This window comes from Bicyclus anynana, chromosome 7 (genome assembly GCF_947172395.1).
Source record: "Bicyclus anynana chromosome 7, ilBicAnyn1.1, whole genome shotgun sequence".
Lineage (NCBI taxonomy): Eukaryota > Metazoa > Arthropoda > Insecta > Lepidoptera > Nymphalidae > Bicyclus > Bicyclus anynana.
In genome coordinates this window covers 16,615,506-16,633,998 of record NC_069089.1, presented here as the reverse complement: position 1 = coordinate 16,633,998, position 18,493 = coordinate 16,615,506, and the positions used below count along the sequence as shown (strand labels likewise).

General features: G+C 35.4%; 1 protein-coding gene across 2 annotated transcripts in view; it reads right to left on the bottom strand.

Moving 5' to 3' along the window:
• Positions 1 to 3,907: 3,907 nt before the first annotated feature.
• Positions 3,908 to 18,493, bottom strand: part of LOC112044103 (elongation of very long chain fatty acids protein AAEL008004) — a 44,391-nt gene continuing 29,805 nt past the window's right edge. For both annotated transcript variants that reach the window (XM_024079847.2, XM_024079848.2), the window contains exons 2-6: positions 16,900 to 17,043; positions 10,835 to 11,025; positions 8,053 to 8,133; positions 6,844 to 7,143; positions 3,908 to 6,381 (exon numbers count right to left, since the gene is read on the bottom strand). In XM_024079847.2, the coding sequence (XP_023935615.1) occupies positions 6,142 to 6,381; positions 6,844 to 7,143; positions 8,053 to 8,133; positions 10,835 to 11,025; positions 16,900 to 16,996 (909 nt within the window). In that variant the 5' untranslated portion in view covers positions 16,997 to 17,043 and the 3' untranslated portion in view covers positions 3,908 to 6,141. The remainder of the gene's footprint in view (positions 6,382 to 6,843; positions 7,144 to 8,052; positions 8,134 to 10,834; positions 11,026 to 16,899; positions 17,044 to 18,493) is intronic.

The window sequence follows — 18,493 nt, the reverse complement described above, 5'->3', positions numbered from 1 at the left end:
CACTACTCACTGCGCCACGAGGCCGTCTTGATGATGATAATGATTCGCAGACCAACCAGGTTGCAAAAATCTTCGCGAACTTTCATATTGACCAATAACTTTGACCTTTTGTTAATGAACTGAATAGAATAGAAGTTGCGTTGTATTGTCGCCGGTTCTCAAGACGTGCATTGTATTCTCAATGGGTGTCAAAGGCAACTGAATAATTAGCAATTAATTAATTATTAGGTTTGCGGTCGATGCCCACAATAGTGGAATGTTCTATGCTTGAAATATTGTACTAACGTTCTCTTTGATTAAAATCATCTATACTTACTAGTGGACGCTCGCGACTTCGTCCGCTACTAGACCTCCTTAATCCGGCCCTTTAGCAAAATCCGTTCTTAGCGGACGTCTACCAACTACGAGTATAAACTTTCTCTCTGCCGAATTTCATCTTTGTACGTCAAATGGTATTTGATATTTTTTTAATTTTTAACCGACTTTTATATGTTTGGATAATAAATAACGTTTTTATATTTAACGGCTTTGAAACTATTAGACCTAGGTACTTGTAAATACTCTTTCATAGATGTAAATCTACATTATCTGGGAGTAACACAGGTTATATTTTTATCCTCGTATTTCCATGGAAATGGGAACTACATGGATAAAATGGCGGAGTTTTGGTACTACCAGAGCTAAATGTGGTGTTGTAAGGTAATCTCCGGATCTGCTGAACCGATTTTGAAAATTCTTTTACCACTAGAAAGCCACGTTATTTGTGAGTGTCATTGGCTTTATATTATCCCGACATTCTCACGGGAAAGGGAACTAAGCGGGCGATACCGTAGATCGGCTAGTCGTTAATATTCACATGACTACTAATCAATGACACTTACAACTAATACCCTATCATTACAATGATCACGTATCACTATCAATGTCGTAATGATCGTACGGAGATGATCGCACGATAATTTGTTATTAAGCTATTGTTAGTTTTCGTATGTGATTATGATTACCGTAAGCATTAGCGGCGTGTCAAGTGTGAAATGAATGATTTTTCCTTGAAAACCAATGTGCAAACGACAATGTTTGTATCAATACAAACTCATTAGGGTTCCGTAGTCATAAAAAATCAAAAAAAAAAACTTATATTTCCTAAATACATATTACAATTAGGTACGTTAAACTAAATATTTTAAACAACTTTTACTGTGTACGATTTTTCGTTTAAAGGTAATTATAATTCTCTATAAAATATTAGGCTCTCAGGTGAATGGCACTTCCAACGATTGCCATTTCTCTTTGGCAATTTGTTTCCATTGCGGTCCAGGTATTTTCTAATGTCACCTTCCCACCTCAGATTTAATGAGAATTAGATCCATAGTCAAGATTTTATAGATTAGACTTATATAGATCCACCCAGATCACCAGCCCATTGTAAGCTTTAAGACAGGGACGCCAGCGTCTAGATGCTAGGAGGGGTATTTGGAGGGTAGGAGACGGGCACTCCGTACTACCCAACATGGGTGTCCATGAGGATTATCCCTCTTACAGAAAATTGACGGCCTCCGTGGCGCAGTGGTATGCGCGATGGATTTACAAGACGGAGGTCCTGGGTTCGATCCCCGGCTGGGCCGATTGAGGTTTTCGGTGGAAGGCTTCGGCAGTGGCTAGTTACCACCCTACCGACAAAGACGTACCGCCAAGCGATTTAGCGTTCCGGTACGATGTCGTGTAGAAACCGAAAGGAGTGTGGATATCATCCTACTCCTAACAAATCAGCCCGCATCTAAGATTGCATCATCACTTACCATCAGGTTGTAGTGGAGATTGTAGTCAAGGGCTAACTTGTAGAGAATAAAAAAAAACATATTTTTCAAGATTTTATTGCACTTGGTTCACATTTTTAATGTTCTCGTACAAACTCATGCTAATTTACAGCTTTCTAATAGTAATAGTCTCTGCGCTTAACCGCGAAAGGACGGACAGATCCAGACGAACGTAGCGAAACTACAAGGGTTCCTTGTGGACTACGGAACCCTAAAAAGGTCTCCAACCCAGGACCTCGTGATCCAAAGTTACATACTGGATGAACAAGGCAGGTTCAGTGGACCAACGAGCCAGTTTTTACAAAGTATAATAAAGATTGTATCTTTCAACTACCTATAATAAATTATACCTACCCACTTAATTAAACTGTGATCTTATAACACAGATATTCTATGTTTATGAATTAATTATTACAAATTACCTGAAGCATCACCTAACATAGTATTTACATTAAAAGATTATAAAAGTAAAAATATATACTTATAAAAGATAGATAGTAATGAAGTTCTCATTACACATCATTACCTACTTGCTATAATAAACGTGGCAAAAAATAAACAAAATAATTTGAGACTTTTCTAAGAGACAAAACATCGCTACAGTTCTAGAATAGCCTATAAGCTGTTTAAGTAGGTACTATGATGTATTTATTGATGTTATATATTTTCGATGTGTCAGTTTACTTTGTCCCCCTCAAAAAACGACAGGCAATGCGGATAATGACTAGGTTTGAATATAATGATTTTTATGAGACATTCAGGTAAATAGGTCAATGTTAACTACTATTATTATATACTATGTTAATTACTATTTGTACGTAAAAAGCAAAGATTGTCTAGATGTTTGCAAAATAAATAAAATTTATAACATTTCAAAATCTATTAAAAAATCTTTTATCGTAATTAGATGAAAATTCATACAGTTTTAGCTTCCTTACATTAAACGTGATATTTTCTTTCCAACAGACAGACAGACCAATTTTTTATATATAAACACACACTATCAAGCCACAAAGTAAGCCTGTGATATGGGTGCTGAGATAGCTGATTTTATATCATAATATAATATATTTATAAACTACATATTATAGGTAAATACACCCAGACAGTGGAAAACACTCATGCTCATCACACAAATATTTTCCAGTTCTGGGAATCGAACCCACGGCCGTGGAACTTTCGTTATTTAATAAGTGACTAAATGAAATTAAGACAATTATGCACATTTACGCCTCAGTTTTAATGCTAGTGCCCTATCTCTAGTATAAAATATCATTGCTTACGGCCCCCGTGGCGCACTGGAATGCGCGCTGGATTTACAAGACGGAGCTCCTGGGTTCGATCCTCGGCTGGGCCGACCGAGGTTTTCTTAATTGGTCCAGGTCTGGATGGTCAGAGGCTTGGGCCGTGGCTAGTTACCACCCTACCGGCAAGGACGTACCGCCAACCGATTTAGCTTTCCGGTACGAAGTCGTGTGGAAACAGAAAGGAGTGTGGATTTCCTCCTCCTGGAGTTCCTACTCTTAACAAGTTAGCCCGCTTCCATCTTAGATTGCATCAACACAATCAGGTGAGAAGAATAAAAACAACATTACGATAATGTGTTTTAGATGTCTGAGTTAAGATGCCCTGTTGTATAAGAAGTACCTATGTTAAATGTTTAAAAAAAGTGTTTATGATCCTGATGATCCTGAAAAAGTGTTTATGATCCTGATGATCCTGAAACTACTGAATTATCTATATCTATGCTGAGACTCTCATATGAGGTCTCATAAATCGTGATGATGATGTTTACTTAGATGTAAATGCAAATAACAGTTTTTGTTATTATTTTAAAGTAGGAACCAAAGAAAAGCAGTGATAACCCAGTGGATATGACCTCTGCTTTTCCGGAGGGAGTGGGTTCGAATCCGGTCCGGGGCATGCACCTTTTGCAGTTGTAAGCATTTTAAGAAGGTAAATACCACGTGTCTCAAACGGTGCAGGAAACATCGTGAGGAAACCTGCATACCAGAGAATTTTCTTGATTTTCTGCGTGTGTGAAGTCTGCTTTCATTCTTAGAGGAGACTCGACCAAAGAAAACATCAGACAGTAAAAAAAATCGTTTAATTTGTTTATACAAATATAACCACTATGTAAAATTCATCAACTTTGCCAATGTTTTGATCTGATGATCTATTTGGCCAATATTCCAATATCGCATACATAGAAACAATATATTTACTTTTAAACTAAGTCTGTATAAATTGTTATAACTATATACACAAGTTACTTGGCCTACCCAAATAACTATAGCTTTAAAACTAACTTAATTTATATAGAAGACTAAGGAAAATTATTTATCACAAAAATTTTCTTAGTCTTATTTCTTCCTAAGCGCCCTTCATATTATTTATATTGATAGGTAAATATGTATAACCAAATGAACTCCTTATCAAACGTAGTTCATTATTTAGTACTTACTTTATTACATTCTTAAAAAATATTTATTATTTTAATGGTAACCAAACTTGACTATTATATAAATTCTAATATTTCTACGATTGTTTGTATAAGTGTGTCTAGGCTTGGACACAGAAATACAGAATGAAAATGGCGACCTCGGGCCGTGCAGGAGTGATGTTCGAGTTGCCATGGTGATATTTAAAAACGTTCCTAATATCTTTAAAAAAACTGTGTCATAGGCTGAAGCATAGGTGTATACTACAATATGTTAACTTAAATCGGGTCGAGTGAGCTGATCATATAATTATGATCGAACTTCACTTCCAGGTAAGTTCGTTTGATCCTTAATTATATTTCTAATAGCGGTCGCCCACGACTTCGTCCACGTAAAATTTAGTTGTACAAAAATCCCGCGATAATACACTTAAAAAAAACTCAGTTATTTAGACATCATATACAGACACTTCAAATTATATTTATATGTAGGTATTGATGATGACGTATGTATCTGTCATTCATTCACATTCTATAAAAACATAAATTGATATTGAAAGATTGTACATCGATCGACCATTCTTTGTATAAAACCATTCACGATGAATTGAGAACGTCTTACATTTATTGAATTCGGTTAAAAAGTAAAAACATCGACTAATTTTCTTTAGTTTACAATTAAAAATCTTGTGTTATATAATTAGATTTATGGATTGTCCGTACTTTTGTGATAGAAAATCTATTTATTTTTCGATTAAAAAAGATATTTTTATATACATTTATGTTAAAAAATTTAAAAAGGTCTTTTTAATCTGTTTGAAACAAATTTCCTTTGATATGGACTTTTCATATTTCACGAATAAAAAATAAAGACCTCTACCTTCTTTTCATACTTCAAACTAAGCGTGATTCTTGTATAATAATCTACCAAAGGCATTTGTTTACTTTGGGATGAAAAGGTAACTCAGAGAATTTCAAAATCATCACAAATGTTGTTTTCACAAAAACAAACAAAACTAATTTGTTAACATTACAATTTTTACAAAATGTCCTTTTTGGTATGGTAAATACTTTTTCTAGCTTCTAAAAACACCGACAATTCTGCTATTTTACTTTAAGTATTAATAGAGTACTAGATTATTTTTTAAGAGATATGCATAATATCCAAAATTTCCAATTCGGTGACCTCTCTTACTCATAAATTAATGTGTGATATTATGGTCCAAGATGAGGTTACTCGTAGATCTCAAGGCTTACAGACGTTACTTGATAATACAAAACGTAATTTTTACCTTTAGTCTTGTAAGAAAGTTATTTTATCGCCAAGTCACGGAAAAATATGAGCAAGATGTTACTCAGATTTGGAACTACTACGTGTAACATTTTTTTCTGTTCTTTGACTAAAATGGGCTTCTGTATATATAGATTTTTACAGATATACAATATACAAACATAATAATAAGTTTTTGCCAACATTGAAAACTAAAAAAGATAACGATACCTAAAATCTGGCCGCCTGACCAAAATAGCAAACGACTTACGATCAGAGTATTATTATGTAATTTAATTCGTATTATTTTGTATTTATTTCTCTGCTCTGAGATTTTGCTCTGTAATTATTAAAGGAGGAAATTATAAATATTATTTTCAACGTCGTCACGCGTCGCGTCGTTCGAAAAAAGTAAGAAGAATCCTCATATTGTTCGCGTTAATTATCGGTTAAATTATTTTGGATATAATGCATATTTCTAAAAAAAAATATACGAGTATTTATAAAAATACAATATTAGTAACATAATTCAATGAAATTATATACATGCTCATTGCTAGTACCTAGTGTTGTACAACTATATTTACATTGTATAATAAAACATACAAAGTTATCTAGTCAATTTTCTTCCCAGTTGATATGGATCCATTTTGTAAACCGTTTTGTATGCTTCCACTAGCTTTTTTGTCTTTACTTTTTTTCTCAGGTCTTCCATAAGCCTTATAGTAGAAGTCATAGAAAAGATAATAGAAGAAGATTGAGTTGGGTAGAGTGAAGACGACAGACCAGCGCGGATAGCCGCACTCGTAGAAGAGAAGTTGAGAGGAGTGGAGGAAGGTGATGCAGAACTGGAGCTGAAAAATGAAAATTTATTTGAAATTAGAACAATAATAAAATGGCAAAATTAATGTTCAACAATTTATATTGTTTAAAAAGTAAAAAGAAAAACATTTTAATAAAAAAACAAGTGCTCAAACAACCTAGAAATAGGAATTATTATGATAGGTAAGTAAAAATATATATATTTAATGCCATAAAAAACAACACTGATAAAATAAAGCAACTCTCGCAATCAGTTATTCTACCGCAAAAAGTTGCGAGATCCATGTAATACCAAGTCGATTACTTTATTCTGTCCGTAATTAAGGGATCTTCTGTTTCAAATTATTAGCGTAATTAGCTAACCTAACAAGATTTTATAGTGAACATATCAATATTAAAAATCTTTTCTATTTTAAATAAATAGATTGACTTGAGTTTACCGCTATAAACTACAAAAGATAATGAGAGAAAGATAAAAGAGATAATGTCATTACCATTTGCAGAGTAGTGATGTAACGTTTCCAGAACAAGAACCTTTGGTATTGCGGCCCCATGGCAGCCAACATGTAGTAAGTGTACATCACTATATGCACAAAGGAGTTTATCACTCCTATGAGAGTTCCATGACCTCCGGGGTAGTATTTCGTTGCACCCCACGATATCATCGGCATAACGGTGTGGTGGTACAAATGCAGGAACGTTATCTGGCGTTCCTTCTTTCTTATCACGAAGAAGACAGTGTCTAGTAGTTCGGACATTTTCGCCAAGAAGTAGATATATACGCCTCGTGCTACCTGGAATCAGAAATGAAAGAGGATTTTATACGCCTTTGGTACAGTGGTTAACCTATGCAGCTTCTGTACGTGACAGTATGTCTTGGGTTCGAATATGTTTCTTTTTTTATTCTTTACAAGTTAGCCCTTGACAATATCACCTAATGGTAAGTGATAATAATTCACTATACTAATATATAACCGGGTTAACTTGTTAGGTAACCTTCATCCTCCTCCGGTTCATCCACCTCCGGTTTCTACCCAACATTGTACCGGAACTCTAAATCGGTTGGCGATACATCTTTGTCGCTACTGCGGTAATTAGCCCAGAATTCTCCCAGCCAGACCTGGACCAATTAAGAAAACCCCAATTGGGCAAACCCAACCAACCCAGGACCTCCGTTTTTTAAGTCCACCGCGCCACGAAGGTCGTCACCGTACCGTCTTCGTATTGAGTCCTTTGAGGTTTCTATACTCCAAGAATTATTTCAGTAACAGCCAGTTGGAATCTTGGTGATGATAATCCCTCGTCAGCCATCGATTTTTAACATTTGTTAATCTATACTCTTTACTCTATACTAATATATAATGCTGAAGAGTTTGTCACTTCTGTAGTCTGGTGGCTACAGAAGTGATTATGAGGACAAAATGGTAGATATCACTGATGCAAATCTAGCAAATAGGCAAGAGGGCCTTGACAACCCTGATTGTTAAAAAAATGAGTACTTGTCTAACTTGACGAAATGTAAAGAACATTATTTGACTAGTATTTATTAATAAGTGAGTTGATTTTAAAGGTTAAGTTTGGTATTTGCAATATTTTTGCAATTATAAAATATTCAAATTTTATTTAAATGAATCATTGTCAAAATTCGACAATTGGGCGACCAATGAAACAACAACGACATCATATAAAAGTGTAACATTTACCCTCATAGCTTCAGGCGTCGAGGAAAAGTCGACTGGCTGACATTTCCAACTGTAAGTCCTCAACCATCCAGCGTCGAGGCCCTGAAATTATAAAAAAAAACGTCACTTCTCTGGATATTAAAGTTATTTTTAACCATTTCAGTGTTTTATATTTGTTTTATTAGACATCATCATCATTAGCATTTTCGGCTCACTGTTGAGCACGAGTCTCCTTTCAGAATGAGTGGGGTTAGGCCAATAGTCCACCACGCTGGCCCAATGCGGATTGGCAGACTTCACACACGTAGAGAATTGAGAAAATTCTCAGGTATGCAGGTTTCCTCACGATTCCTTCACCGTTTGAGACAAGTGATATTTTATTCCGTAAAATGCACATAACTGAAAAGTTGGAGGTGCATGCCCCGGACCGCATTCGAACCTACGCCCTCCGAATCGAAAGCAAAGGTCATATCCACTGGGCTATCACGTCCAACCACGATCAAGAGTGAATGAGTAAGGATTCGAGAACCAAGTCATCCTACTATATAGAGGACATATAAACTTCTTCTATCCATTATTAGGTTGGAGTAGACATGTGCTTTAGGAGCCAATAGAGTTATAGGTCTCTCGACGTAACTCCACAACCATTTAATGCTTCTCGACCTGTTGCTCGCGCTGACGCGATGTCGCCGCGATGTTACCCTGTCTGGCACCCACAGTAAGGAGCGAAGCAAATGCGGCAGAACGAGTAATGTAGCAACACGACTGCCTACTTCCCTCGCTACTTCCCACGCCACTACACAGTGTGTGGCAGATCCATCAAAATCCGATAGCTAGAATATAGAGAGTACACCTGTGTTTCCACAAATAATTTTGCACTAAAATTTGTCATGCTCAACTCAAAATAATTTAGACTAAAATTCAGACATTGGTATTATTAATTAGGTATTTTCACGCAAATTTGCATCCTAACCTTAAAAAAAAAATACTGCATCTCTCAAAAAACAAATTAAATTTGACAAAAACATCTATCCCTAAAATAATTTCATGGTCATATATAAGAAAGATAACGTTATTTTACTTCTAACCGTCAGTAACGGGTCAATGTCCTCATTTTTTTTTACTTTTTCACAGCTCGATATCCGTACCTAACTGCTATACGATTTCATCAATCAAATGTTTGATTGCCTCATCGAGTGTCTAATGATAGATACAGGAACAAACTTAAATTACAAAATAATCTAACTGGTGATTTTTTAAAGTCTGCAATGGCACTCCGAAAGCAGAAGTAGTTACAGGCAAATGGCATGTTGCAATTAATTACATTTATGATAGATAGTTAGTTGGTCCCACATTGATAAAAAAAAAACATTGGCGTGTTCTGATTACTGGTGTCCGCGGCGTTACTAGCAATTTTGTCCATTAATTCAAAGCCTGTCTAAGAGTTTTTTTTTTTACTCTTTACAAGTTAGCCTTTATCTACAATTTCACCTTAGGGTAAGTGATGAGGGCTAACTTGTTAGGAGGAGGATGAAAATCCACACCCCTTTCATTTTCAACGCGACATCGTACCGGAAGGCTAAATAGCTTGACGGTACGTCTTTGCCTGTATGTAGGGTGGTAACTAGTAACGGCCTAAGCCTCCCACCAGCCAGACCTGGACCAATTAAGAAAACTTCAATAAGCCCATCCGGAGGTAGAACCCAGGACCTCCGTCTTTTAAATTTTTAAAATTCACTGTGCGACGGAGGCCGTCAAAAGTTCTATAGTTTTTTATTGTTCTAATAAGGCAATATTAGGCAAGTTAACAAAATTGTTGTTTGTTGCGATCGCATGTATTGATCGGTAAAAACGAAGGATTATAAGATTGAACCAGGAGCTAGGAAAGGGATTCAAAAATAGTCCCGAGCGTTACGAGGTGTTTAACGCACTAAATAAACATTGTAGGTGAATTTATAATATAACTTCATAGCACACCGAAACTCACCTTAACCAACTTATTACGAGAAAAAGTATTGCACACGGCTGCAAAGGGGCAATAGGTACAGCATTAGCCTCAGGAACCCAGGTATACCCCTATATAAAAGTATTTGGAGATGATAATCACACAATTACTATAAAGGCGAAAGTTTGTGTGTAAGTGTGAAAGTGTGTATGTTTTGCGCGATTTGGCTGAAATTTAGAATGGAAATAGATTATACTCTGGATTAATACATAGGCTACTATTCTTCCCGGAAAATACATGGTTCAGTTCGTCAGCTAGTAGAATATAATTTTAAACCAACGCAATTATGAAAAAACCACAAGTTTCGTGTAACTTTATAAAGTCTTTTCACTTTAACGCGTTATAACGAAGTTTACAATTATAAAATGTAGCCTAAATAAATTAATTAAACATTTTGGTGTAATTGTTTTTAGGTAATTTGTACACATTAAATGATATTACTCAACTCACTTTTTCGGTAGAGTTCAAGCTGGTTCTCACACCCTAAATATCTAAAGTAAATTCAAATAAGTATTTAAAATGTATTGGTATTAATTATATTTTTAGTTTGTTGTTGTTGTTTTTTTTTTGTTTTCTTCTAAAAAACTCAGTAAATAAGAAGACATTAATTCGTCACTCCTGGTCATTATTATTATATTAGTAAGGTTATGCTCATTACCTCATAAACAAAAATTATCACTGTGAGCCCACCAACCCACTTTGAAGCGGCGTGGTAGCTCCAATACCCGTTTCCTACAAGTACGGAGGCTCATAGTGGACCCTTAAAATAGGTTTATAATAATGATGATCGATACCAACCTCGTAAAACAACCAGCAACTTGCTATAACTTGTATGAAGTTGTAGATCACCAACGTCTTCTGCAGTTGGAAGGGTTTCTTATCAGCCATGTACCGCGGACCCCATTTCAGCGTGAAGTACAGGTACAGGCCTATTATTGTCAGTCCCGGTATAGGACTCTTGATGAGGAACCAATCATTGGTCCGAGGATCTGGAATTGAGAAAAGTATAGATTGAATACACAGATAAAGAAAAATAGGCAGATGGATCGCATGGAACACGACGGTGTCGTAGCCGCTCCAAATACAAAATTTAAAAACGAATACATTCTCGAGTCAGTACGACACAATGTGTCGCATCTGTAACTTTCAATATTATTCAAGTATGGCGTCTTATGAATGTTATTTAAACGGGTACATACCACGATAAAACGACGAGATTTTTATTGTCGATATATCGACATAATGAACAACCACGAAATAAGTTTAAAATGGCGTCTTATGTTTTTATTTATATAAAAAACTGTACACAAAAACTAACGAAATAAGATGAAGTATTTTTTATGGGTTTTTTATTGATTTGGGGTTAATTATTGATTGTTATATTAATTTACGTACTTAATTGTTGTTAGTGTTAAATTTTTTAATACAAATTATGAAAAAAGTTTGTTTAAGCGGATGTCACGGAGACGCGTGACGTTTTTTTTTATGGGTCTCACCGCCTCAATCAATATTCAATCTCCTATTATAAAAAAAAATCAAATAAAGAAACTTGACGTTTTGTAAACTAAGCCTGCAAAAAAAAAAAATTAAACTGTTTTAGTTTTTTTTTTACTGCAAATTTTTTTTTTTACTAATAGAACTTTAGGTCATGTTCTATAAGTAAAAACTTATATACACACTACAAAAATATTAAACCTACCTCCTTATAGTTACGTTAGTGGCACTAAACATATTCCATCTAAGGCGCCTACATGTGTTGTAACATATTGCAAACGCATCATTCCGTAACTTTACAGTACACCGATAGCTTGCGACAGCTAGACATATCACATTTTATTCATAAAACTATGTCATATAAAACTATGTCATATATCACATGATCTATTTTAATATTACATACTAGCGGACGCCCTCAACTTTGTTCGCGTGGAATTTAGTTTTACACAAATCCCTCGGGAACCGTGGACTTTTCCGGGATGAAAAGTATTCAAAAAAATTCAAAATTCAAAATTCATTTATTTCAAGTAGGCTCAGTTTACAAGCACTTTTGACACGTCAGATAAGTAGACTGTTAATCCAGAGTTAAATCTATTTCCATTCCCAATTTCAGCCAAATCGGTTCAGTAGTTGCGGCGTAATAGAGTAATAAACATCCATATAAACTTTCGCGTTTATCATATTAGTAGAATGTCATAAATGTTTGTCACGCTATTTCATAGCCCTCAATCGTCCAAAAAAAAATGCAATAAATACATAAAAATACGTTTTATGTATTTATTGATTGAGAACTCAGAGTGCTGACGACGCGACGTTTGCCAGTGTGCAGAGAAACTCGATCAAGTTTATGTCACACTGCTATGTTATTTAAGAATAGTTATAAAAATGTATATTTATATTTAAATAAAATATAAAATAAATAAATAAATGTATTTTTATGTATTTATTGCATTTTTTATGTACCTATTTTTTTTTAATGCTAAAAATAGCATCATGCATTGTCATTGTCCACGAACCACTTTGTTCTTTATTGTAAAAGGTCACAAATTTGACATATTACCAGAAACAACCAATGTCACGGAAGACAATAACCAGTAATAAAAAGAAATGAGCTTCCATATCAATATGGTAAAGTTGACATTAATTTCGCAGGACTATTGACTTTAATAAATATAAAATTTTGTTTTCTCGAGCACAAAATATAAACACAGTCAGCGTGTAATAAAGACCTGAGTGCCTAGTGGGAGTTTCCAATATTTTCATACTGTTACTATCGCGTTGACGTAAAAGCGAATTTAAATGGAATTGAAACAGTTGTGCAGTAGTGCCACTAGATGGCGCTGTTTTTTTTTCCTTAGAAATTCGCGTTTACGTCAACGCGATAGTAACAGTATGAAAATATTGGAAACTCCCACTAGGCACTCAGGTCTTTATTACACGCTGACTGTGTTTATATTTTGTGCTCGTGCGTATTATTATAACCGGAAACCATAAAACCTTGACCTAAAGTTAAAATATTTACAAGTTGATCCCACTAACAGGCAGTCAAGTGTCAACCTATATCCGCTAGCCAATTCCTGTTATGTAATGCAAGGTCAAGTACAAACATTAAAACAAAATTAATTTAATCACAAATATTAACTATTGCTTCAATTAAATTAATATTTGCTAGCATAATACGTCATCAACACATATTCGGCTCACTGCTGAGCTCGAGTCTCCTCTCAGAATGAGAGGAGTTAGGCCAGTAGTCCACCACGCTGGCCCAATGCGGATTGGCAGACTTCACAAACGCAGAGAGTTAAGATAATTCTCTGGTATGCAGGTTTCCTCACGATGTTTTCCTTCACCGATTGAGACACGTGATATTTAATTTCTTAAAATGCACACAACTGAAAAGTTGGAGGTGCATGCCCCGGACCGGATTCGAACCCACACCCTCCGGAATCGGAGGCAGAGGTCATATCCACTGGGCTATCACAGCTCTTCCATAATAAGCTAGCATAATATTAGGTATGAATAAAAATTCAATCGACTTTAAAAACACAAAATGTACTTAGCTACCTACTAAAAAAACAAAATATATATATAGGGTCGAATTGAGAAACCTCCTCCTTCTTTTTGAAGTCGGTTAAAAACCACTTTCAAACCGATCAATAGTTAGCACATATGATGTTATTCTTAATTTTTTAGTTCAATGGGTACAAATTTGTGTTTTTGAAGTCAGTCGAATTTAATTTTTATTTACAATGCGCAATCTACATTCAACTTAATTTGATTATCTCAAAATATTATTTAGGGGAATAGAAATATAGAGTATTCTTTTTTTTTTAAGAAAAAAAGGGGCCAATGATGGTGATAAACTGGGATATTTAAGACAGCTCCCCAAACGTCAATTGCATATCATATTGCTATTACAACAGTTGAACATCAAAGCTCTCTAGAGCGCTATTCTGTGACGATGTTTTTTACTCGACAATGTGAACTTCGAAATTGAGTCTGTCGCCCTCTATCTTTAATATTGTATTAAACGGAATGAGGTATAGCTGAATTCAAAGCATGATGTTAAACTGTAATGTACGACTGTGTGCTTAGTTTTAAATAAGTTTGTAAAATGGTGGTAAACAAAAAAAAACCTTGGCTGAGTTTGTTGTGGGCTCTTCTCGGACCAAGGCGCATTTGGAACCCTCGTAACTTTAGTTTTAAGTTTTCGACTATTATTGCCACCATTAGATTAAATTAAATTATGACATAATCTTGACCTTTCAAAAGTGCTTGTAAAGTAAGCCTAATTGAAATAAATGAATTTTGACTTTGACTTTGACTTTACATTCAAACACACCGTCGAGTTATAAAAATATCGGTACAGAATAGCGCTACTTCTATGTCACGATAGAAGACAGAGTGTATTGAGCAGTAATATTATTCGTCCTTAACCACGAAATATACAGAAACGAGTGTATTTCGGACACTACAAATTGTATATAGATACCACACAAACTAAGCGATGTCCCATTAATGCGTTGCTTTACGTTGCGACGTCGCAAAGTCGACGCTGAGTCGTTTTCCATTATGTAATTAGCACTCACGTAGTTCTTGTTACCATGGGAATATGGTAGTTAAACGAACGCCCGCGACTTCATCCGCGTGGAATTCAGTTTGTCACATTTCTTCGGGATGAAAAGTATGTGTTAATCCAGAGGTATTTCCATTTCCATTTCCATTCCAAATTTCAGCCAAATCAGCTTCAGTAGTCGCAACGTAAAATAGGAATAAACATACTTACACACTTACACACACACAAACTTTCGCCTTTACAATATTAGTGTGATCAGTGTGATGGCACTCACGAATAATAATTTTTGGTACGTAAAAGAACTTTCAAAATCGATTCAGTCGATCCAGAGATTAATCTACAACCTCAAAAACCTTTCGTCTTTAAAGTATAAGAATAGAGTAAAAGTAACAACAAAGCGTTGCGTCGCCGCTTTATTGTGACTTGGCGACGTTTCAACGGACGATGGATAGTGTTTTGATGCATCATTGAGACGGGCTGGGTGCGTGCCTCGTCCTCTGACGCTGTGACGTAGTGCATCAATTTAACCCATGTATGCCGTACAATGCGCATACGCACTAATGAGGCATCGTCTTTACTACAGACTTACATTTCTTATTTTTTAGACTAGCGTAGATTCTGAATCGTCATGCATTATCTTCTGACTGCAGACGTATGGTTTGTTATCGGCTGCGCCTTGTGTTGTGTAAAATATTGCAGTTTGTTGATGTATGCGCCGTAGACGGGATTGTACAATTAACATGCCGTTTCCGACCATCAATTTGTGCAACCCGTTCTACAGCACAATGGATGCCGATTATCGTTTTTTGGGAGTCGTTGAATTCATTTTTTCAATCTGTGGAAGATTTCTTCAAAAACGTGCCTACGGAAGCTTGTTAGTCACTCAAACATGTGCGAAAATACTCCTGGAAAGCTCATAACTCCCCTGTAGACATTATTTTACCTTTATAGTGTAGAAAGCTCCAACGACAGGCGATCGTGCTCACGACCACGACTACGCCGCAACGACCGAATTAACTGAAGAATCCATAAGAACGGCCGGCACGACTAGTTGCCACCAAGCTAGGTATGCTTAGTACCTTGGTTGTAGCCCGCCAATATTGCGAGGACAAAGACGGAGAACAACTAGCCGTGGTCGTGGCCGGCTAATGTGCGATATCCTTAAGGTTAAGTCGTCGTTTCTGTTATTATTGAAGAGAGCATCTGATCAAACATTATCATTCCAAGTCCGTCAACTGCAGCAGCATCATTTAATTTATCTTACTTAATATACGCCAATATATTATCCACGTAATATAATTAACATCAAATCAATAACAACCGCATTTTTCGTATATTGTAAAGCCCATTACAATGACAACTAGGCAATATACGTATTACGATTATCCACTAAGTACTCTATGATATACATCGAATGACTGTTTTTACCTATAAATAATCTATTATCGATAAACACTGAAATGTCTTGAAACGCTACCTATTAGCAATTATACATTTTGCTCTTGCTCTATAGACATTGACTATAACTTCCATTTGGTCAATAAGATCGGTTAAATACGAAATTACTAACAATAGCTAGTTGGTTTTTGTGTATACCCAAAGATTCACTTTTCAACGCTTGTACAAAGAAAGAAAGATCTTTATTTTTAAGTATAGCCACAAATCATATTATTAAATCCTAAATTATATTATAGCTTAACTGTCCCCTCAAACAGTGGAGAAATAAAATGTCCTACGACATTTGGCATAACTTTGTAAAAGGCCCCAAGTCAGCATTTTGCCACATACTTCCTAAAAAAAGTATGTAGCACTGATTTTCAATTAGGAAAAAACTCACCCAACCCAACCAAAAGTTAATCAAAGTTAGTGAATAGGCCTGCTGGCCCTATAGCGGGTGAGGCTGATGATTTTTAGCAGACTCAAAAGTGATTACAAATATAAGAAATAAGAAACTAATATCGAACAGAGATTCACAACATTTGTCAGGGCAACTTAATTAACAAATCAAACTGTAACCAAAATAAGACCCTACAATGGCAGAGAATGACCTTGAGTGAAGTCACGCACTTGTGAACGATGTGTGTAGGGTTAAAGACGCCTTTCACAGATATCTAACACTCCCCTTTTCGACTCAAGTCATTTTCCCCGCCTATCCCAAGTAACCCATAAAGAATTACACAACAAGAGATGAGGACGGCTCGAACGCCACGAGCTCACTGAAGCCTTCCGTACCACAAGTCGTTGCAACGTGGCAATAACATGATGAGGAAAGACTAGACTGTGAACTTACCAGCTAACTCTACGAACAGTCGGTGGTAAGTGTTCGTGATGGAGTTGTTAGAGAGCGCCATGTTGCGTCCGCTCGCGTGGTTACTTCCGACTGTCATGAGAGGCTTGGCCGCATTTTATTGACTACCACTCGGATTTGCTGAACCTGGAAACAAAGTTTATAAGATTTATAATTTTTGCAGGATCTTTTTTACCTCCTGTCGTTACAGGGTATATATAGGGTATAGTAAATTACACTAGTAATTTAACAATAATCAGATCTTTAAAACATTATTTACATATTGAAAAGTGATTTAAAAATAGAATAATCCGAAAATATACAGCATTGAAAACTGATTCAAAAATTGGAAAAAATAAAATATAACTTGGTCACCCTAAGGTATTTTGGAAAACTATTCAAATTAGTTTTAGACAATTAGTTGGTGTTTATACCATTTGCGTTTTATCCTGTTAAATTACGGGACAACCTATATAAACTCGTATAGGGTGTAGTATATACATATTATACATATACTGCATATGTATATGTATGATATGTAGGTATCGATGACATCATAGCTTCTAAAGTACTAAACAAAAATTTCATGTATGTCACCTTGTTATGCGTTTTCCCCCTAAAAACTATATATGTAAATAATAAATAAGATGAACTTAAGAGCAAAACCTTCATAAATACAAAATTTGATAAATATTTATTACCAAGATTATTGTATTGGTCTGACAACCTCTCTGGCGCAATAGGTAATGCGTTGGATCTCAAAATAGTGGTCCTGGGCGCTTAGCCAAGTGGCACGTCGATTCTCTTTCTACCAACGCTAACACTTCGAAAACTAAAAAAAAAATGTATGGGAATGACAGATCCGGTCGACAACTTGACCACGTGACATGTCAATAGTAAATGTCATTCCTATACATTTTTGATTTGTCAATATACGAGCAGGTCATAGAGGAATTAGATATGGAGATGCATCGCACCCAAATTGACCAACAAAATTGTGTCGCTTTTTGAGGGGGACGAGGTAAACTCGCTTATCGAAAATATTAAACACCAATAAATATATTATGTGTCCTTATACTACACACAACTATAAACTAGATTCGCAATGCATACACATGTAATTTTTACACAGACTAACAGACACAACGCTTAAACTATCCACAGAATACAGATAATAGAATAATGCACAGAATGTTCATTTGCACGTTAGATTAGTTTCAGAAGAATCGATGTTTTGCTGCTCCGTTAAAATAAACGATTCTTTTTAGATATTGTTTTTATTACAAATTTGATAATAATAATTAAGGTAGAAATACAAATAAAACGTAAAATCATTTTTTAGTAAACTAGAAGTTGTTGCCATTCTTACGCCATGCAACTACACAAATCGGCATTTTTAGGGAGTTCTTTACACGACACAAATGATTACAACAATGAAACATCGATTATAAAGAAACAGTTCAATGTTAAAATGTGTTTTATTATAAACACGTTAGATCGTGATCATATACTTTTGACAGAGAGGTAACGTCTAGCGAGAAAAGTCCTAAGGTCTGAGGAGCTGGTACACAACAAATATTTTTAATTATTTTTTGAA